Source organism: Ostrea edulis, chromosome 5 (genome assembly GCF_947568905.1).
Source record: "Ostrea edulis chromosome 5, xbOstEdul1.1, whole genome shotgun sequence".
Taxonomy (NCBI): Eukaryota; Metazoa; Mollusca; class Bivalvia; order Ostreida; family Ostreidae; genus Ostrea; species Ostrea edulis.
This window is the reverse complement of record NC_079168.1, coordinates 31,906,493-31,929,447: the sequence shown is the minus strand read 5'-3', so window position 1 is coordinate 31,929,447 and position 22,955 is coordinate 31,906,493. Positions and strand designations below refer to the sequence as shown.

The window sequence follows — 22,955 nt, the reverse complement described above, 5'->3', positions numbered from 1 at the left end:
TGCCATTTGTGAAATACTAGTAGTTATAGTAATTGAATGATTAACTCAAAGACTGGATTTGTAGCGCAATAACAAACAGAAAAGAAAAGAAAAAACCCAGATACCCCGTAGAATAGTATTAAACTTTACGATATGTGGTAACATCGTCTGAATTAATTGCAGATAGTAAGCTTCCAATATTCAACAACGGCAACTTGATAATTACCGTTCAATTATAGATCATGGGATTGAGATTTGCCAAATGAATACAACCTATCTTTGGGTTAAATGTTGACTGACGTGTTTCATGCCGATTGTTACGCCGTTCTTGGCACACTGATTTTGACTACGAATACCTGATCAAGATATAGGTGTGATCGGTCGACAGGGGGTGCTTACTCCTCCTAGGCACCTGATTCTACTTCTGGTATATCCAGGGTCCGTGATTGCCCAACTCCCTATTTTGTATTGCTTGTAGGAGTTATGAGATTGATCACTGTTCGTTATCTTCACCTTTCATTTTGAGGATTTTTTGCAATATATGGTAAGAAAAATTTGGAAAACATGCACATTATTAATAAAATAACATTCAGTTATCGGTAAGATGTTAAAAAAATCACCTGATGTCAGTATATCCAACACGTGGCCAAACAAACTAGTCACAAATGAAACACAAATTCTGCGCTCCAATCGTAGAGATAATTCATTTATCCGCCGATTTATTCTATTTGTACTTTTAAAAATATACTTTAAGGTCGTAAAATCAAACGGGCGAAGTGTTTACTTTAATCACTCAAACTTATGAATAAGTACATGCAGTTCCTAACAGTAGTTATATAAACACATGCAAGTTTTCACGAGATACTGTAGTATTTAAGAAAAAAATTAATTTTGTAAAAACATGAGGTTATGAACTGCAATGCTTCACGCTGGTATGCTTCATGAAGTCAACATAGACGTATTATATTTATCAAGATTAATACGCGCTTTTTTGTAGAGATAGAAAAACATTGGAAATGTAGATATAACTACATGAATTTCTGCAATGATATGTGTAAGTAGGTTTTAAAATCAATAATTTTATCGCAAGTGGCTTACCATAGAAAACCGACAACTACTTCCGTATTGGAATAAGTTTGAGACACACTGCATGATTCATAAGTAATCGAGGGATTGATTTGTTTTTAAAGTGAGAAAATTTTGATAAGAAGATCTAAAGTTTCCGGATTACAGTGAACGTCAAATGATTTGGAGAGTACATTAGAATTGTAAGACCTTTTAAAAGATTTCAGTTACTACCAAAACTTTTTAAAAACTGTGAGTTTTTAGAGGGACAACATTTCATTCATCTGTTGATGGTTGGTTACGCTGTCGTTGGCATTCTTTGTCACCCTTCTTTCATTTTCGATTTAATTGACACTGAGTCCCGACAATAACAAATGAAATTGAAAAATGATGACACATATAGAAAATGTGTTAATGACACCGATTAAAGCAACTGTTTTTGATGTAGTCGTTTCAATAAGATGTCGATGTGAACCACTGAAAAGACATTGGGAAACTAGGAAAATGTTTAAAATTTAGCCTCTCTGTACTTCATGATTAACTACAGTATTTCAAATTTACCATTACAATTTAACGATTGAATTGTCATAAACATGAATTTAAAGTAAAGAGAAATAACAGGGTTTAACCACTTGAAACATTTGATTTAGTATGTAAAGAATTTACTAGGCGAGAGAAGGTGTTGCACGTCCCATGTTAATTTCCCTAGAGGTGTTGCATGAAAGATCGAAAAATCTAAGTTATTCAAATATATGACAAAACCAAATGAAACGTATGTATTGATTCAATAATTTTTGAAAATAAGTTTAAAAGACGTGTATTGACAAAATTAGCCAAAATATTTCGAATTTAAATCAAGCAATGAACGATTTATATGATTTTTAGCGTTGAAATGGAGGGGAATCCCCGAATTTCAGAAAAAACTGCCACCGTGAAACAAAATAAATTTAGCATGAACATGTTCTTCGAGTTTTTCTCTAAAAAAAAAAAACTGTCGCTTTGAAATTTTGTTTCACGAGGGCATTTTTTTTTGGGTAAATTTAAAAAAATCGAAAAAACTTCACTAGTATTATTTTCAACTTCACCTGTCCGTTAATTTTCCTCAATAATGTATGGCCTACTGCGTGTTCCAGTGGATAAGGTCGTCGACTCTTAAATATAAAGATGTTTTCTATTTTCAAAACGACCAGGTTCGACTCCCTCACGAACATATTTTTTTTTCATATTCCTTTTCCATCTAGATTTTTTTTTCTTAATTGAAACACGCTTCTAGTTTTTATAAATGTTTCATGTCAAATCTCTGTTTATTACCATGTTCCGAGTTTGAAATAAGCTTCCAACCTGGACACTGTTTAGTTTGTGAATAAGACTCTCAACAAACACGCCGAATACAGCATGCAATACCCGTGTTTTAATAGTCAAGGCTGCTAACGAGAACTTGTATGTCTTTCTGAACGAAAGTTGTTGACAAAGGCATGGTATCTTTTACGAAAAACCGGTGTGAACTTTGCAAAGCTTTGGAAGAAAAACTGTAAGGCCAAACGAGGTAAATAACCGTTAAACAGTCTGAGTTTATATGTATTCCAGTAGCAAATTCTTATGTTGAATCAAATTTTACAGATGCATGCACTTTGAATAATGTTGAATTTTATTAATGCGTATTAAACTTCCCATATATTGTTTTGTGGCCAGAGTCATGTACAGTTGCCAATTGTTGGTTTTAGAAAATAAAACATACGAGTATAAGAGCTTTTGGACTGTAGTAGTATAGAATATTAACTATTTCATACACTCGTAACATGTAACCGTAAACATTGTATCTGATACTCAGAAAAAAAAGAAGACAATTTAATTTTCACGATTTCAAAAATTATATTTAGACTACATGTATAATGTATTGACACATAAAATGTATTAGGCTTGTCCCTAGTACTGGGGAATCCTTCAGGTATTTAAATGGCAAATGCGCAATGAGTATAAATATGAATGAAGGTCAGTTCTACGTCACGAATGTTGGCACGGAGCTCCGATTAGGGAAAATTCCCGCTTCTGTGCAACACCCTCTTTATATACTTATATAAGTGTACATTCTCCTTTTGCAGCTTTTCACTGACAGAATGATGTCATTTTCTGAAACTTTTCATAAAATGCAGGTAAATTATATAACTATGATCTTTAAACAAAATTGACAAGACGATGGATCGCTGTACCCACATACATATATGTACATAGCATTATATTTATAGGAACTGTTTTACGAGCTGAGCTCTAAAATCAACAGCTACACATGTACATGCGGAAGAAAGATGGACATAAATGCAGATTCATCTCACAAAACCAGAGAAAGCAGTGTCGATAAGCAAAGCTTGTTCGGGCAACGACATCAAGACGGTGAAGAAGAGAGAATACTACAACTGGAAGGAGAGAGAAATGCTTTAAACGATCATTGTAAAAAACTAAAACACGAGATAACAGAAAAGGAACAAAGGATACTCCGACTGGAGAAAGATCTGTTAGAGAAGGACCGATCGGAGATTCAGATGCGAAAGTCTTTACAGAAATATGAAGAAGAGGTGTCGAAGATGAAAACAGTGGTTACAAATAGAGAAGGTTATATTAGCATGTTATGGGTATAAGTTCAAGTTCACATGTTTTGAAATACGGGAACATTATTGATATCTACTTTATGTAGATAGAGGTCGGTCAGGAAATTTAAGATTCTACAGAGTCAGTTAATTTAAAATTGATTTCCGATATGCTAAGATTAAAAAAAAAAAACAAACCATTCTTAATTACAGAAAATATTAGACATTTAGAAGAACTGCGGAAAGAGGACAAAAGGAAAATTGAAAAGCTAACAATTGACACGAGAAGCCAAAATGTCTTTCAAGAACTAAACGAAGAGTTGAGAATAACAAAAGGTAGGGAATTCATAATTCTCTATCCTTTTTATAAAATTAAAACAATTTAGTTAATGTAATTAATAATTGTAGACAGATGTAAGTCATTGGAAACTCAGATTGAGAAGTGCAACAGAAAAGAAGTTGGTAAGTCACATTACTCTCTCTCTCTCTCTCTCTCTCTCTCTCTCTCTCTCCTCTATCTCTACTCTGTCATCTCTCAATCTCTACCCCTCTGTCTCTCCTATTGTATGTGTATACTTCTTTACATTAACTTGTATAGCTTTATTTGATAGTCCTGGGATTTCACACAACCCTTGTACCAACCATGTCCTCTCTAATATTTAATGGACTGATGAAACACCTTGAAGACCGTTTAGCAGAAGAAAACGTTGACTTAGTAAGACGTCCATATACTGGAAAGGTACCTTTTAATTATCCTTTGCTAGCAGTATGTGTCAACGTCTCGCGTATTGCAGCAGATGCAAAGGAAGCACTGAGAGGAGTTACAGAAGGTAGATAGTTAGCATTAACCTTTTAAGTTAAAGTTTTCACTGTGCCTTCAATTCATAAATTTGTTACATTGCTTATTTTGACATACTATGTATTATTGTGTATACTGTGAGTGCGTGCATGCGTGTGTGTATGTATGCGTGCGTGCATACGTGTGTGTTCATGCATGTATGCACGTGTGTGCGTGCACAATGTGTGTGTATACATGCGTATGTATGCGTGCATGTGTGTCTGTGCGCGTGCATATTTATGTGTATGTGACATTGTAAATTCATTATAGAACCTTGAAATTTAAATATAATTGAAACATGGTTTTAAATATAATTTATTTCTGTTGTTACCAGTTGGGAACTGTAAAGATATTGCCCTATTGGTGTTTCATCACAAAGACGTCCACGCTCTACCAAGTCAAACAAGCGATAAAATTCTCACTGGGACGGAATTTAGCCATGTTGGACTCATATTAGATTTTGCATTCCTCACCAACAGAGGAATTTATAACTGCGAGTTAAACACCTTGGGCATCGAGCGGATTGTGACTTTCTTACTTCAGTACAAGACACGTAAATGATTCGGGTGATGATTAGAGCGATGCTATAAACCAGTACTTACGAAATCTTTGATTGTTTACTGATTTATGTGGGAAAATATCAAAACACACGTCAAGTATATTGTATTAGTTACTAATCGTCTATGTGTTATACTTAGTATTGTAAATTACCTTTCGTCATGATATTTCAATATTCATATACATTGTGTTGATTATATGATGTTTAGAAGACCCTAAGAAAGAATAGTTTTCGAATCTAATCGAGTTACCAATTTTTTATTTTCACATTAATTTTGCCCTTTACTCGAAGAAACTACTATTTGCAATACATGCATTGTAGTATCGAGCTAAAAAAAACTTTATGTTTGGTAGAAGACATGATTTAAAATTTAAATCCACCTGTGAGAACATGTTTTGTTCGAACGCCCCATTATTTTTCAGGAATGGAGCTTTCGGAAAGTAGGTCTACCTTTTTATGTAGAAATGCTTCTAACCTGACAAAAACGTAAGACGTGATTTATACTAATAGATATTCAAATTTTAGTTTTTATACAAACTTTAGTTTTTATTTACGGTTACATTTACAGTGACATGAAGTTGATCATCAGATTTGATGAATTTACGATCATTGTTATTGTTATCAGTGTCACTGTCTTTGATTCCTTGCAGAACTTCATTTACCATTTTTGTGTCACAGTTCTGCATTTATTATTGCGGATAGCATTCGATTTATGTTCAGTCACCTCTGAAATTAGTTGCTCGTCTACACCAACATGATAAAGGCGGGTAGCTGTTGACGCCCGTAACGAGTGGTTTGTTCTAAATCCATATAAACCTCCTTTGCTTATAAAGGTCGGGTACTACATTTGCAAGATTATGCCTGCCGAGGGGCTGTGCATAAACCATTGGTTTTCGGTTGGTTTGGAAATTGGAGGGAGATAAACGCGTCACATAGTTTTACTACCGGGCACTTGCTCAAATATTCACATATTTCACGATACATCGGTCAGGTAGTTCCTTGTTTTCATATGCTGGCACACACGTTTTGGAATGTTTTTCATGTGTTTGAGTTCTCCTTGATTATTTTTATAGCCAAGACAGTTCCCCGTGTCCATCCTTACACACAGTTAGTTGTGAACGATCTCCTATTTGCAAATTTCGATGCTCCAGCGCACATGTAGTCAAAAGAGGTACAATGTTGTATACAGAAGCTTTTGAAGTGTATCGCCACCTTTGACACCGCTCGATCACAAAATGTTTTTTTCATCCTCCGTTATCAGCAACGCCTGTTTCTTTGCACCACCAATATTTTCATTTTCTTTGTTTTATATAGTGGTATAGTTTCTAAAAATACAACGAGCTTATAAAACATTAAAATAGTCTTTTTGTTTTTTTTGTTTTTTTTTTACCGTGAGTCGAGTTCAATTCATTTCATTTATTATTTTATATCTATTCATTCGTTCATGAAATACAAAATAGTGTGCAGTGTTTTGTGGATATAAGACTATTATGCAGATTCACACAACTAGCAATATGATCAAACGGTCATAAGGGGTACTGAAGACCTATTCTAACCCGGATCCCCACGGGACCCCAAAGACATGGTGTTATCACATTGTTGCAATCTACTAAAATGTGACAAAGCAACACATTGTGTAAAAAAAATGTCAACCTATACATTTTATACCTGAGTCTATTGTAGCTAGATTTTTAAACAATACTTAGATACAGCCCAGTAGCTAAGTACTTCGTTACTAGGTTGAAAATACGGATGTATATTTTATCGCTGTTAAAAAATTTAGAAATTCATTTCAAAAATAAGGATTATCTCCCTCACACATAGCTCTTATCCTTAGGCGAATTTGACTCCACTTTTTTGGCACTCTGTTTTTCCCTATAATAGCTCTAAAACTTCATTGTTATTTCGGATTTCAAACATTTCGGTTGAGCATCACTGAAGACACATTATTTGTCGAAATGCGCATATGGTGCATCAAACTTGGTACCGTATAAGTTTTACACAACAGGATAATCCATCATCATAAAATTGGGTTCATATACAATAGGTACATTGGATAAACCACAAGATAACGAACAGTGATCAATCTCATAACTCCCATAAGCAATACAAAATAGAGAGTTGGACAAACACGGACCCCTGGACACACCAGAGGTGGAATTAGGTGGCTAGGAGGAGTAAGCATTCCTTGTTGACCGGTCACAACCTCCGTGAGGCTTATGTCATGATCAGATAAAGGGAGTAATCCGTAATCAAAATCAGTGTGCCAAGAACGGCCTAACAATCAGTATGAAACATGTCAGACAGCATTTTACCCATTGATAGGTTGTATTTGCAAACTAGATCATAACGACCATAGAATTTGCGAAATGCAGACTTTAAACGAGACCGCTGTAACCTCAACTTGTTTCTCAGTAGCCTGCCTAGATCTAAAACCTGATCATATTTGGAACAAGATCTTGCGTACCAGTTGATGCAGATAAACACCATATGAAGGTGAAAATGGAATATTTCAAAATAAAGATAGGAAGTTGACGACGGAGAAGGTGAAATAATCCCGTTTCTTATAAATTTGAATCATTAGTTTGCCGTTAATATGCATTTTCAATACAAACTATTTAAGTACGAAACAGATGTCGAGGATTCTGTGGTGTCGATTATGTCGAATTCACAGGGATTCATCGAATGTACATATGAATGAAAATGATTAGTGTTGATTTATAAGACGTCGTCGATAGATCTAAATGTCGAGTTGAAGGCCACAACAAGATATTTTTTCTTCTCATATAGAAGCTTTTGAATAAACTTTACTTCATAAGAATTGAAAAAGAGGTCGGCTATCAAAGGAGAACAATTCGTGCCCATGGGAATTCGAACGAACTGTTTGAAGACCTGATCACTAAAGACCACGAAGATAGCGTCAATGGGGAACTCCAGTATGTTTTTTATTTCAACTTCAGAGTGCCTGTGCGTGGAATCGGAGTGGTGTTTAACAAACTAATTGTTTGGATGACTGATCACTGGGCACGAATATTTCCCCTTTTCATTTTTTGTTGTTGAAGCAACTGTCTATGATGTCAAAAAGTCTCGTCTTCAATTCATCGCGAGGTGTAAATTAAAAGATTTTTAAAACATTTACTCGATCCAGCAATGTATCTTTCCTTGTAAGGGTTTTGGTGAAGTTTAGGAATCCAGTATAAGTATAGGTACAGTAACTCATATTCATGATCGATCAGATCCCATAGACTGGGGATATTAAATGTGAAGTATGATTTTGATTGATGAAAGGTGAAGATAACGAACAGTGATCAATCTCATAACTCTTACAAGGAATACAAAATAAATAGTTGGGCAAACACGGACCCCTGGACACACCAGAGGTGGGATCAGGTGCCTAGGAGGAGTAAGCATCCCCTGTCGACCGGTCACACCCGCCGTGAGCCCTGTATCCAGTTTAGGATAGATTGATTTTATATTGTTTAACGTCCCTCTCGAGAATTTTTCACTCATATGGAGACGTCATCATTGCTGGTGAAGGGTTGCAAAATTTAGGCCTATGCTCGGCTCTTACAGCCTTTGAGTAGGAGGGATTTTTATTGTGCCACACCTTCTTTGACACGGGGGCTCGGTTTATGCGGTCTCATCCGAAGGACCGCGCCATTTAATAGCTTTTTACGACAAGCAAGGTGTACTGAGGACCTATTCTAATCCGGATCCCCACGGGATAGCATGGTTTTGAAGAATTTCATCTTTTGAAAAGGGCAGTTGGAGTATAATTACGATTACCAAATGTAGAATTAATGCCAAGTGCGTTTAAAATACAGTTGTAACAATGAGCCCTACAAACAAAGGCAATGCTGTTTCAAACTTTGTCAACTGGAAACAAAACATTCCTCGTGTAACCTATCTAATTCTTTGATCACTTCTGGTTTACTAAACAAAGAAGGATAGATGGTACTCACTTTTGTTTTTGATGTGTCTAATACGGGATTTTAATATTCCTCTTATACCTTTGATTCATTCTGACAAGGTATCAAGTTCTTTTTTCATATTTAGCCGATCATCTGGCATAATCATCTACATAATTCAGAACAGAAATGAAGTTCTGTCGCCAATTGAAAGACCCATGTTCTTTGTATTTAGGACCTTTTATAATAAGTGATATGAGGTCCTCATTTTCACCTATATCAACATCACCTTAATGACATGTCTAGCTGGACTATAGTTGAAAGAACAAGAACACGTAGGTGGATTAAGTATAAGATGATCTATATCTAGGCACGGTAAAGTTTGTTGATAATTGAAAAATTTGGATGCAATAGTGAAAGTACATTTGTAGGAAATACAGGGTGTAGACTTGAACGTAGATATATGTTGGAATACACGACTGAGCTATTTTATGACGGAGAATGTTGCTTATGTTGACGACATCTATTATTTTCTTAGTAAATTTGAGGTTAAGGAACTGGCAGTGTGATTCGGAAGGAATATCTCTCTGACGTGTTTCATACCGATTGTTAAGCCGTTCTTGGCACACTGATTTGACTGCGGATAACTCCGTTTACCTGATCAAGATATGGGGCTCACGGCGGGTATGACCGGTCAACAGGGGATGCTTACTCCTCCTAGGCACCTGATCCCACCTCTGGTGTGTCCAGGGGTCCGTGTTTGCCCAACTATCTATTTTGTATTGCTTGTAGGAGTTATGAGATTGATCACTGTTCGTTATCTTCACCTTGCATTCATGACCCGCGGTGGTTTAAAAAGCCTGTGGTGGATAATCATATAGTTCAGTCTATTATATCTTTTTCTCCCTAAATGTATGTATCCCTACATGATCTTGTTATGCATATTTGAATTGTGAAATATACAGTTTGTATAAAAAGATTTTTAAAAAGAAGAAAATACAGGGGCTCACCATGGATTTGAATAATCGACAGGGGATGTTTACTCCTCCTAGAGACTTGATTCGACCTCCAATGGTCGGTGTTTTCCCTGTTATCGCTTATGGATCTCTCTCTCTCTCTCTCTCACACACACACACGCACGCACGCACACACACACACACACACACACACACACACACACACACACACACACACACACACACACACACACACACACACACTCTCTCTCTCTCTCTCTCTCTCTCTCTCTATATATATATATATATACATAGAATCAGCCTCCTGTTTTTGCTCTCATCCAGATGGGTCCAGTTAACTGCTGCTTTAGAAAAATTGCGTTTTGAAGATCTCACTAGTTTGAAACATTACAATTTGCTTGTAGTAGTTTTGAAGCTATGGAATTTATTACTGTCCATCATCCTCACCTTTTGCATATCTTTCTTTCTCTTTAATTTATGGTACATAATAGATGTAATTTATGAGACATCTGGCGTTCCATAGTTTGTGATTTTCCTTGAGGACGTGACAACCGTCACTATGAAACCGAAAGAAGTATAAACAAAATCCAATTTTCTATAAATAGATTCTCTGTCTCCTCGCTTAGAAAGGTCTTATGCATAACAAGTGGTACGTATAATTAGCACATTGTAATTGAGATCATAGATAATTAAAATATGGCTTGCAAATAATATGAATTAAATCATGTTTCATTTCTTAAATACTGGCGTACGTAATTTGTCCTTTTTGAAATTTTCACATTGTGCCAAATACTAGAGTACACAACACACGGGGAACATGGCCACAACTGCACAAGAAGTATATCCAGATAAAGAACCATCTACATCTACATCGGATAAAAAGGAAGACGAGCAGAAACAGCCACCTGACCAATCTGACATTGCCAGTGAACCATGGCACGAACTGGACGTTTCCGAATGGAATGAAAAGGTTATCTGAATATTTTACTTGGAACATATGTACTTTCGTTTTCGTTACTTTTCCTGTCTACCTACTGACTATCTGTCACTTGATTTTTTTTTCTAGAATCTTGTGTAAGAATATTTAGCAACGAGAACCTCCGACTGGGGCCTAAGAAGTCAATAGGGGCCTAAGGTTGTTATATATATATATATATATATATATATATATATATATATATATATATATAATATTTAATCCAAATTAGGGCCCAAAACTGACATAACGCTCAGCATATATGATTCAAATCCCAATACAGTTCCAGTACACAAATATAATGTTCACATATGCAATGGACATACTCATGGATATGGGCGTGTCATATGTTGATTACAGACTCTGCTGAAATGGAAATGCGTATGTAACGCATGTTGCATTGTCAGTTATACATTGTAATATGATGCAAAAGTTAGCCAGAGACGGTGCTATATGGGAAAGTTATTTCAGTAGTGAAATATACACTTTCACCCCGAGCAACACATACAATACTAACCTAACAAAACAAGCACAAAACATAACTTGCAATTGCATATCTAAATAACTGTTAATTTAAAAAATGCAAAATACCTCTATCCACAAATGCATAAAACGTAATAAGACTGTGTCTGTAGATTATAATCTGCTGCAGAGGGTAGAAAGAGACGGTGCTGTAGGACAAATGTTCGATGTAAAATGTCCACTTCTACCCAAAGCAGCATACACAATTACATAAACAGTACCTTTAACAGAAAGTTTATGCATGTAATGTTTAGTTATTTGAGAGAGGTATTAACTTGTGGTACATCTCAGTGTAACATAGACGTGGTATACACGTTTTAAATATCTATAATGATAAATGGTTCTCTTCCTCTAAACCAACCATTCATAGTTTGTTTACACGAAGACAATCTTTTTTATTGTAGACATTTAAAACGCAGAGACTATTTATGCGGAAGGGGTGTGTCTGTATGAAATTCGATTTAGGCCTACATAATTTCCTCATATGTGTGTGTGTGTGTGTGTGTGTGTGTAGGTGTGTGTTAATGTGGTTATTCCAATCAATCCACAGAGACCGTAGATAAGAGTTAAACAAAGTATGTAAACACACTGTCCACATAAGGTAGACCCCACCCGAATACAATTTTCCACCATTTTAAACCATTTCATCCCCTTCACTCCAGCTGATTCCCAGCAGAGATTTGGTCACCGAGACATTGTGCATCATGAACGTAGAATCAAGAGAAGCCAGGGGCTGCCCCTAACGTCATTGACAATGATCAATTTCTGTTGTTTTATATGCAAATAAAGATGAATTGGGGGACTGCCCCCCCCCCCCCCCCCCCCGGGCCACTATTTTCGAAAGTATAAGTGAATGAATATTCCCTCACGACTGAACAAATGGGAGGCTAGGGAAAGTTTTTTTTCAGGCAGTATTGGTTGATGAAGACAATGATACCCTACCCCCCTCGATGATGTTCCTAACACACATTTGTCTTCAAACACACTGAACGTTAGCCAAGTCCTAATATATTACAAATAGGTCTAACTACAAACAGCAGGCCATCACCTACTTAGATATTAGACAACAAGAATTTAAAAAAAAAACTATGTTTATCATTTTACATAAACGAAGCAAAATCAAATATGCTGTTTAATCTGTAAGCATACATAAACATTAATTTTTTTGTGATCTGAGAAAAAAAATAGCATGAATGGAGTCTTTTATATAGTGGTTCAGGAGTTATCGGTCTTTGCATGCCAGGAAAACCATACCCTTACTGTCGTTAGTTAATTACAGTTAGCATAGTTTGTATTATAAGATGTTAGACAAGGTATCATCTCTCTGATTGTCTCGTTATATAAAGTTTGATTTTTCTCTCTCGTATTTTCAAGGGTATGGAACGGCTTCTAAAAGAGGTAGAAGGTTATACTCCTATAAAACAGAACGATATTCCCTCAGAGAAGATTCCGAATGTCAACTTTCTGCTGATGGGACGAATATCCTCCGGGAAATCCAGCTTTGTCAACACCGTGGACTCCGTTCTCAAAGGGAGGTTGTCAATTAGATCACGTGCCGGATGTTCAGGCTCCAGCTTAACAAAATCGGTTTGCATCTTTATGGACAGGTTGAAAATATATCGCTATTACAATTCTAATCATTATTTAAAAAATAAGTCTATATCAGTCAGATTTTAGTTCCGTTTGTAAAACGGAGCGTTTTCTGATAGAAAAACATATTATTATGAATTGCTTTATAATGCATAAACTCCTCCAACTCACTATAGATTGTATAAAATTGGTAAGAATTAATATCTTTTGAAAGATATATCTTCATACTCGATCGCGTTACATCTGCGATGTATGGCGTAATAATCAGTAAGGTCACCGATAACCTTCTTAAGGTATTCAATGTATAATGACCATATTTCATATCTAATAAATGGATGGTGGAATATTTGTAACCATGATATCATTTTGAAGGGTTCATCAAAAAAAAAAAAAAAAATCTACCATAGGAATTTTCAAAATTTTGTTTACTGCTTGATTTATTTCACCTAGAATTTAACATTGAAGTATATGGGAAAAGCATGTTTTATTACAATAGTTTAAAAACAAATTATATTTTCATAATAATCTCTTGGTAGAAAGTTACATACACTTTCTTTTTATGAAAATATGAAATAAAATTCATCATTGACCACACACATTTTTAGAAAATCAGATTGTTCTTATTTTCACAAAGGGCAGACAACTCTTCCAAAAAGTCTTAAGTGCAAAAAGGTCAGCTTCTAATCATTTACCAGCTATGTGGATTTCATCTGGTTCACTTTCATCATTATTTAACAATAATTTTTTATGTTGATCTAAATCCTTCAAAATTGTTCATTATCCTTTCATTATACATGGAATACCTTAAATAAATTATTTACAATGATAACAACACACTTAGTGAAAGAATCACTGACCTGCCTTCATCTTGAGACACAATCGGATCAGTAAGCTAGACTATGAAGGAAAAGTCACTGATTTCACCGAAAGTAATTTCAAAATTGGGAAAGAATCAGATTCTTTTTAAACAGTGTTTGCCAAACTATCTATTTTGTATTTCCTATAGGAGTTATGAAATTGATCACTGTTTGTTATCTTCACCTTTCATTCCCTACAGGATCTGCGTTTATGCTGCATATGTTTGACTAAACGCAGATTTTCTTAATTCAAAGAGATCAAAGAGACCCATTATAATTGCTATTTTAATTCTCACGTTTCATTATTTATAGAAAGAAGCAAGACTGATGTATACAAAACGGGAAGCACGGCGGTTATAATGCATGTCCAGTAGCTACATATATATATAATGATATTTACAGAAAAGAATTTTTTTCTATAGTTCGCGGATTATGAAGGAATTGCAAATATACATTTTTAAAACAATATGATAGAGGGGATTCCGGAAAAAAAACCCAACAACCCTAAAATGAATGTGTTCAAGAAAATCTACTATAAAATCTATCGTTTCGAAAAAAAGAGGTTTTGCATTGTTGATTCTATGCTGCTTTTCTTGAAGTAGTTATTTCTCGTATCAAAAATTCATGAAGATCAGCGCTTTTTTCACTAAAACAAGTGTGTTGTTATTATCGTAACCCGGACCAGGACATCAGACAGTAATTCAGGTGATCGAATGCCCATTGAGATAAACTGTATAAAAATGTTTGATCCTGAAAAAGCATATGATATTAAGAATAAAACCTCCTGCTGTTATCCACAATACCCTGAAACAGGACGTGGTAAGGGGACATGAGAAACTAAATATTACATTATAAATTCTACTAATGCCCTATCAAAAATATTTGAAATATCTGCTTTTAACTTTGATGTTTTAGCGGTTCCTAACTCCCATCCTAACCAAAACCATGCTTATTCTTTGCTTGTAACTATTCAGAGCTTTAAAACATTGAGGTTTATTTACTTGGAACAATAGAAGGGAAAATGAATGAACAAACGCTGTCTTGTATACCCTGAATTTTATTCAGTAACTTAAGCCAATCAAAGAAACTATCCTGACATATCCAATCAGGAAATAGATACGTACTCACTTAGTAAAGAGTGAAAACAGAGATGGTACTTCCTGTTTGATACAAAATATGTGGAATATGTCAACCACATCTAAACATGAAAAATACTCAAACATAAATGACAGTAGGTGATTCAACATTAAATGTAATAAGAAGCAATTAAGCAATACTTTTTTTTAAATCCGCCACATTATTAATCTCGAGTGAACATACCTCTTTTAATCTCCTGCGAAGCAAAATGTAGCAGAATGAAATCTCATTGAATTATCTTCAAATTTCAGCTCGATATTTACAAGCTGAAGACTTCTAAGCAGCAACCTTTAAACTTTCGCTTGTATGATTGTCGCGGATTGGAAGAGGAACAAAGTCTCAACTCTCGGGATGTTGAAGCCATTCTGGATGGGCATGTGTTGCACGATTACGTGGTTTGTTTTATTTAAACGCACATACAGAGAGAGAGAGAGAGAGAGAGAGAGAGAGAGAGATGCGTATATATATATATATATATATATATATATATATATATATATCTAAATATAAAGACATATATACGTGCACATTCACACAGCTACAAACATATGCACACACAGTCATCATATCTATTTTTTAAAAAAATGAGATTATTATATAAAAACTTGTACATGTATTTACGTGAGATTTCAAGTACCGTTGTATATATAGCATGATTTTTTTACTGAAGCATTCTTTGAATGGGAAAGTTAACCAACACCACATACAGGTGATAATGGAATGTTGCTGAATAGAATATGGAAGTTGACTATGGCACATGCAAGGTGAAGATAACGAACAGTGATCAATCTCATAACTCCTACAAGCAATACAAAATAGATAGTTGGGCAAACACGGACCCCTGGCACAATAATATTGGAACTGAATGCTCAGTCAGTCAGACTGAAGAGATGCGCATTTTTACGAAATATCATCTAATTTAATTTATTGTAGTACATGAATTCAGATGCTAATGTTACAAGGTTAACATGCAAACCCGAGATATGATAGACTTTCTGTATATATTGATAGATCACAATTTGTCATACATTTATATCAAATTATTCTACTGTGATCAGTAATATTAATTTTTTTTTTTTAGAAAATATTCATTAGAATAACAGTTAATTTTAAGATATCGTGATCTGTTCGTGACTGGAATCGAACAGTCGCACTGTGATGTCAGTTATATATGCATAGTACCAAAACAAAACCAACAAAAACAACAACCCAAAAACCAACAACAAATAAATTGTCACAGATATACAGAGAATTTAATTTCTTTTCAACTTTTCAAATTCTTTTATTTTCTTTCGTTCGTTTCAGTTTAACCAAAGTACACCCATAACCAAAGACTGTATTAAATTCAGGAAAGATCCAAATATGGCGGATCGTGTACATTGTGTGCTTTTTGTAATTGATGGTTCCATTCCTCCCGAGATAACAATGTCTCAAAATGTTGAGAAGCAAATTAAAGAATTCCAGGAAATGATGAACAGAAAAAGTAAGTACAGAATGATTTAGAAGACAAATTTACAGGAAAGAATCTGGAATTGTATTATTCCCAGTGTCTTTCACATAAATTTGTCTTCCAAAACAGTGTTTCAACGTGTAACTCAGTTTACTTCGTTTCGACCTTCAGTGTCGACCTTGTGTTTCTAAATCGTACCATTATTGAATCTTTTCATTTATTTCTGTCTTTTGAAACAGTAATTCAAGCACAGTTCATCTAACTTCGTTTCGGCCTTGAGTTTTTAAATCATATCCATTATTCTAAACACCTATGAAAAAGCAGCTCAGAGCACCGATAGTCATTTTCAATACTATACATCAGAAGAAGAGTATGCCATGTATTGGTCGAACTTGTTTTTATGTTGGTCAGGGTTCTTGCAATTAATCTTTATATTCTTATACATTAAGTGGTGAATTTAAATCATCGTATGACTTATCTTATCGGGCTCGCTCCTCCTAGGCACCTGATCCCACCTTGGATACCTCTGGTGCGTCCAGGGGTCCGTGTTCGCCCGATCCTTTATCTATATTCGAACGGGACGGGACTTATCGAAGTGTTCAAGTCGTTTGTCATATATATATATATATATATATATATATATATATATATATATATACTACTCAAAATTTGATAAGGATCACTAGGTTATATGTGTGTGATTTACCACTAACATAACAAAAGACATAAATTTGACTCAGAAACGTGTTTACTCAGGTTATGAATGAAAATTCATGAACGGCATGAACTTTTATCAATACGGAATGCTTAAAATCTGATAACAACACCAAAAGGCTTTTCATTACAAAAAGTTAACAGCAAACCAGAGAAAGAATTACACAGTTTTTGGGGATAGTCCATCATTAGATTTAGTCGATGAAGTGTCAATACAGGGTATGACCTCCCGTTGCATCAATGACGGCTTGCCAACGTCGAGCCATGCTGTCAATAAGCACCCGGATGTTTCCAATGGGAAGGTTGTTCCACTCTTCCACGAAGGCGTTTCCGAACTTTGCCAAAGTCGTGGGTTGTGCTTTACGGCGTGAAAGGGCAACCTGCAGCATGTTCCATACATGCTCAATCAGGTTCAAATCCGGCGAGCGCGCTGGCCAGTCCATACGGACAATTGTCTCCTGCTGAAGGTACTGCTCCACCACCCAGGCGCGATGAGGACGGGCGTTATCATCCATCAGGATGAACTCAGGGCCAACAGCACCAGCGTAGGGTCTGACGTAAACATCGAGGATCTCATCCTGGTACCGCACCCCCGTCATTGTTCCTCTCTCCAGGACATGAAGATCTGTTCTTTCATCCCTGCTGATTCCACCCCAGACCATGATGGAACCACCACCATAACGGTTATGTTAACTGATGTTGGCATCATGGAAACGTTCACGTTGTCGTCGCCACACTCGGTGCCTCCTGCCTGTAAAGTCCAAACAATACCTGGACTCATCGGTGAACAGAACTTGAACCCAATCGTTCTGTGTCCAAGTGACATGATCTTCAGCCCAGTCCAATCGCTCCCGCCGGTGTCGAACAGCCAGAGGGACTCGAACACATGCCCTTCTCGAGTTGCGACCTGCATTGTGAAGCCGATTCCGTATCGTCTGAGTGGACACATTCACCCCCGAGGCGTTCAGGAGGTGGTTACGTAAGCTGGTTGCTGTCCAGAAGGGATGGTGTCGTGTCTGAAGAGCCACAAAATGGTCTTGGCGTTGGGTTGTCGACCTCTGACGACCACTTCCATGTCGGTGTGCTGCTGTACCAAAAGTTTGCTGTCGGTTCCAGGCCCTGTTTACAACGCTCTGGCTGAAGTTTAGTGCATTTGCAACGTCACGTTGTGAATAGCCAGCGTCAAGCATTCCAATACATCTGCCCAGTTGTTCTGTCGTCAGGCGACGCCTTACACGTTGAGGGGGCATTGTGTTGATAAACTTAGTGTAAACACTCAAGTGAGTTTGAAATTTTAGAAAGAATCAGACACCGATGCCTGAGTGAAAATCGTGCAATGGTAGCAAAAGCATAAACTGTGATGAGAAACGCATTTCCCATGGCATGAAATGAACGTGCAAGTTTGTTAAAGACGTTTTTGATTTCACTTGGACGCAGTATTGCCAGTTATGCAGTTATTGATTTTTAAACAGAAAAATATCTATGATCCTTATCAAATTTTGATTTTTTAAACAGAACAATATCTATGATCCTTATCAAATTTTGAGTAGTATATATGTATATATATATATACATGTATCATGTATGATCCTCTTAAACTGTATCCCATTTCCATTCTCAATGACCGTGTAGCGTGTGACAGCGTGGCGAGAATTCCATCGTCATCGAAAGCAAGTTTTTTAGACTTGCCTAGATGGTCGAGCGGTCTAGCGCGCTGGTTACATGCTGCGAGGAGATTTGGTTCCGCAGGTCGTTAGTTCAAACCCGGGTAGGGACGGAAGTGGAAGGTGAAGAGAACGAACAGTGATCAATCTCATAACTCCTACAAGCAATACAAAATAGATAGTTGGGCAAACACGGACCCCTGGACACACCAGAGGTGGGATCAGGTGCCTAGGAGGAGTAAGCATCCCCTGTTGACCGGTCACACCCGCCGTGAGCCCCATATCCTGATCAGGTAAACGGAGTTATCCGCAGTCAAATCAGTGTGCCAAGAACGGCTTAACAATCGGTATGAAACACGTCAGACAGCATTTGACACAATGCGAGGTTGGATATCCTGATAAAGTGAAATTTTTTATGTTATATATTAAATATTTCTTCTTAAATCTTATGTAAAACTGTTTCAGTTATTTAGGTTCTATTCAGTATACACGACTTTGGCTGCATATGCCCCTGTGAAAATATTTTTTTTATTTATGTTCTTTTTTTATTCTATTCAGAAATTCCACAGCTGATTCTCCTCACCAAAATGGATATATTGTCCACCATCAAAGGCGATGTATCGAAATTGATTCGCAGTAAAAGCGTTCAGGAAATGCGGGAAAAGGTCGCCATGTCATTGGGTTTGCCACCCTATACCGTGCTTCCTATGCAGAATATCGCAAATTCTCGAACCGTCTCCACAGATCTCAAGATCTTGACTCTATATAACTTGTGTCAAGCCTTACATGCTGCCGACGACTACCTTGAAAATTTTGAGGATGAAATAATGGCGGATATCTATAAAGGAGCGCAAGTGAAATCCAATCGCGATTAGTTCAGAATTATATATCAGAGCAATAGAGAAATACATAAACTTCATGGTTAATTGTCCAGCTGCTACAATTACTTCTGTTTAAAGAAGACCCTTAGATCTGATAGGGTACTTTGATATAAAATATGACAATACACGTGTAAAAGAGTGGATGTGTGATGAATGTGAATTTTCATGTAATTATCTGACATGTTGACCTTTTTTTGATATTACAGTTTTTGAAGAAAAGAAGATAATTGAAATAAGACATCTTTTTAAAAAGTGATAAAAATAGTAGTACCTGTAGATGTAGCTAGATGGTATAAGACGGAAACCCTGATCTTCACACAATTTTACCCAAGAGACGACAGAATTTTATAACTGAGTGCATTAGTTAGTTATGAATAAGCGTATGTACATCGTCATCAGTGGCGTTCCTTTCTTGTGGTTAGCCTATCATTCCTGATACATGCTACAGATGTTTAATATTCTACCATGATTCCTAGTGATACTACAATACACCAATAACTAATTTGATCGTACAAGCAGTAAGCAGTAGGATTTATTATTCCTTATTTATCTATTTTGTATTGCTTATAGGAGTTATGAGATTGATCAATGTTCGTTATCGTCATCTTTCATGATTTCTAATATTCGTCCAAAATGAACATCGGATACTGAATTCCAATACAAAATAAATGAAAATTAAGGTTTGTCTTAATTTTTACTCTTGGTTGTTGCTCACTGCAAGGATTTCTCCACCTTTCTGACACTGAAATCACAAAGTGAAGATAACGAATAGTAGTTAATCTCATATTCGACCACGGTTATTGAAAACATCAAAGGGATGCCGCGGTCATTATTCTCGGTTTTATACATGTACTTTAATACGTAATAAATGATTATAAGAACATTGATACACATCCCACTTGCACTTTGTGTTTTGCTAATACAGCATAGGAGTCGATATCTGATAATTCAATCTTATATTCAATAAAATTAATATATAATTATTGCATTTGTTTTTACACAAATGACTGATAAATATTTGTCATTTAATATATATCAGTCATCTGCATTCCGAGATCGATACACATGTAAAGAAACATGGCGATGCACAAACAAGTTGGCCCTCTTCCACACTAGATTCCATTTCGTGTATTCTTAAATCTTATGTCAACATTGCGGTTGCATTATTGATGTTTGAGTAATACTTACATAACCCGTATAATCCTACATAGTTTATATGGAATGCTGTGGATCTATGATACTGTGGCAGGCGATATCAGCGATAACGCTCCTCCTCACTATCTGAGGTTTCACATCACGTGATGTACGGGAACGCGGTAAATACTTGTTGGAGTATCTAGCCTTTTCAATGAAAGGTACAGATAACGAACAGTGTAAATATTTAGACGTAAATTATTATTTGGGTCACATAGTTTACAAGCATGGTGTAAATGTATATAGTTAGCTAGTTAGAGATATTTACGAAAAGTAATATTTCGTATCAGTAAGGAAAAGGGTGAAGATGTTTTATCTACAATGCAAGTATTAACAATACTATTTTTCATTCATATGTCGATTTGATACCTGAAGATAACGAACAGTGATCAATCTCATAAATGCTATAAGGAATACAAAATAGATATATTTATTTTGTGTTGCTTTTAGGAGTTGTGAGACTGATCACTGTTCATCATCTTCGCCTTTCATTAATGTTTACGGGAATCTGCACTTCTCTGAATTTTATATTCCAGATAGAATTCATTAGATTGCTCACTGCTACGAAAGGTGAAGATAAGGAACAGTTATCAATCTCATAACTCCTATAAACAATACAAAATTGAGAGTTGCGCAAACACAGACCCCTGGATATACCAGAGATGGGATCAGGTGTGTAGGAGGAGTAAGCATCCACTGTCGACCGGTCACACCCGCCGTGAGCCCCATGGCTTGATCAAACATGACCTTGAAATGTAGGTCTCGCGTCGCGACAGGCTTATTTTGGTACTTTAAAGAACCCTAACTGTTACAATGGCCAAGAATATCTCATCTACAGCTACTTACGTCACAAAAGAGACGTAAAACAAAAACAGCCAATCAAGTAAGACCCATTATTACATCTGTATTTTAAACAAATGTAGCTAATTTCACATTTGGTGATCCAACTTCTCCTCTGAGAAATTCTTCAAAATTATGCTTCTGTTTTAAACACATTAAATATCGCAGTCAACTGACCGAATGGACACGAGTTACTGTACTATGCGTGTACTGGATTGCTAAACTTCATAAAAACCCTTGCAAACATAGATACATTGCTAGACCCAGGAAATGGTTTTACACGACCATTCCTCACGATAGATTAAAGACTAGACATTTTGACGTCGTAGAAAGCTGCTCTTCAATAAAAATGGAACACGCAAATATTCATTATTTCATACCTTGTGATCTGTCATTCAAAAATTGCTTTGTTAAACGACACTCTGATTAAGTATTCTGAGATTGATATTGAAAAGATTCTGGAGTTCTTCATCAACGATATCTACGTGGTCTATTGAGATCAAGCCTTCCAATAGAGTCTGTTGGATTTCCCATGAGCACCAATTGTGCTCCTATATTAGCCGAGCTGTTGTTATATTCTTATGAGACAGAATTCATTTAAAAGATCCAATTCCTCATTTAGATATATCGACGATATTTTATGTATTCACAATGTTTATTATACGCCCGTCTTAGGACGGAACGTATTATGTTATGGCCTTCATGTCCGTCCGTCTGTCCGTCCGTCTGTTAGCTTTTTCGTGTCCGGCTCATAACTTAAATACTATGAGGCCTAGAATAATCAAACTTTGTCAGATGATGCATCTTGGGTAGAAGGTGTGTCGCACATTAAAACCAGGTCGCTGTGACTTTTAATTAAGAAGATATGACCAAATATGGCAAAACCCTGTCCGACTCATAACTTGAAAACTATGAAACCTAGAATCACCAAACTTGGTCAAATAATGCATCTTAGGTAGAAGGTGTGTCACATCGTACTTTAGGGTCACTGTGACATTTAATTAAGGTGATTTTTAAAAAAAAAATGTATGTTTTAATGGGTACAATCCCTTCTGATCTAATGGTTTTTTAGTAACCTTATTCAAAAATGTTACATCAAGAAAATACATATTTTTAAAGATATACTGTACAGGTTTTTAAGCCTTTATAATGTTTCTTTTGTTTCTAACAGTAACAAGAGAAATTCCACTTGTCCCATGGGGGTAGCATGCAAAGGGCA

General features: G+C 36.0%; 2 protein-coding genes and 1 long non-coding RNA gene across 7 annotated transcripts; 2 read left to right on the top strand and 1 right to left on the bottom strand.

The window, feature by feature from the left end:
- Nucleotides 1-1,078: 1,078 nt before the first annotated feature.
- On the top strand, nucleotides 1,079-6,397 carry LOC125652230 (uncharacterized). Of its 3 annotated transcripts, XM_056165793.1 has the most exons (7): nucleotides 1,096-1,247; nucleotides 3,147-3,197; nucleotides 3,291-3,654; nucleotides 3,843-3,965; nucleotides 4,038-4,091; nucleotides 4,241-4,459; nucleotides 4,802-6,397. In XM_056165793.1, the coding sequence occupies exons 2-7, from the start codon at nucleotides 3,162-3,164 to the stop codon at nucleotides 5,026-5,028; spliced, it is 1,023 nt and encodes a 340-aa protein (XP_056021768.1). In that variant the 5' UTR covers nucleotides 1,096-1,247; nucleotides 3,147-3,161; the 3' UTR covers nucleotides 5,029-6,397. The 3 variants fall into 3 exon arrangements, with proteins under 3 accessions (XP_056021770.1, XP_056021768.1, XP_056021769.1); XM_056165795.1 differs by lacking the exon at nucleotides 3,843-3,965 and having other exon boundaries at nucleotides 1,079-1,247; XM_056165794.1 differs by lacking the exon at nucleotides 3,147-3,197 and having other exon boundaries at nucleotides 1,109-1,247.
- A 4,053-nt stretch (nucleotides 6,398-10,450) lies between these two features.
- On the top strand, nucleotides 10,451-20,682 carry LOC125650436 (interferon-induced protein 44-like). Of its 3 annotated transcripts, XM_048878741.2 has the most exons (6): nucleotides 10,451-10,560; nucleotides 10,708-10,881; nucleotides 12,784-12,996; nucleotides 15,245-15,388; nucleotides 16,299-16,476; nucleotides 19,380-20,682. In XM_048878741.2, the coding sequence occupies exons 2-6, from the start codon at nucleotides 10,729-10,731 to the stop codon at nucleotides 19,694-19,696; spliced, it is 1,005 nt and encodes a 334-aa protein (XP_048734698.2). In that variant the 5' UTR covers nucleotides 10,451-10,560; nucleotides 10,708-10,728; the 3' UTR covers nucleotides 19,697-20,682. The 3 variants fall into 3 exon arrangements, with proteins under 3 accessions (XP_048734698.2, XP_048734700.2, XP_056021767.1); XM_048878743.2 differs by lacking the exon at nucleotides 15,245-15,388 and having other exon boundaries at nucleotides 10,468-10,560; XM_056165792.1 differs by lacking the exon at nucleotides 10,451-10,560 and having other exon boundaries at nucleotides 10,602-10,881.
- LOC130054848 (uncharacterized) lies at nucleotides 12,959-14,236 on the bottom strand. The gene is made up of 2 exons (XR_008803183.1): nucleotides 13,803-14,236; nucleotides 12,959-13,286 (listed from the first exon to the last, which is right to left on the bottom strand). It is a non-coding gene; the product is annotated as an uncharacterized LOC130054848 (long non-coding RNA).
- Nucleotides 20,683-22,955: the final 2,273 nt, after the last annotated feature.

Coding starts and splice junctions, on each gene's coding strand:
- LOC125652230 (XM_056165793.1), top strand. CDS start 3,162: ATGATGTCATTTTCTGAAACTTTTCATAAAATGCAG. Junction 3,655..3,842: donor AGTGGTTACAAATAGAGAAG/GTTATATTAGCA, acceptor TCTTAATTACAG/AAAATATTAGACATTTAGAA. Junction 4,092..4,240: donor GTGCAACAGAAAAGAAGTTG/GTAAGTCACATT, acceptor TTTATTTGATAG/TCCTGGGATTTCACACAACC.
- LOC125650436 (XM_048878741.2), top strand. CDS start 10,729: ATGGCCACAACTGCACAAGAAGTATATCCAGATAAAGAACCATCTACA. Junction 12,997..15,244: donor GCTCCAGCTTAACAAAATCG/GTTTGCATCTTT, acceptor TTCAAATTTCAG/CTCGATATTTACAAGCTGAA. Junction 15,389..16,298: donor ATGTGTTGCACGATTACGTG/GTTTGTTTTATT, acceptor CGTTCGTTTCAG/TTTAACCAAAGTACACCCAT.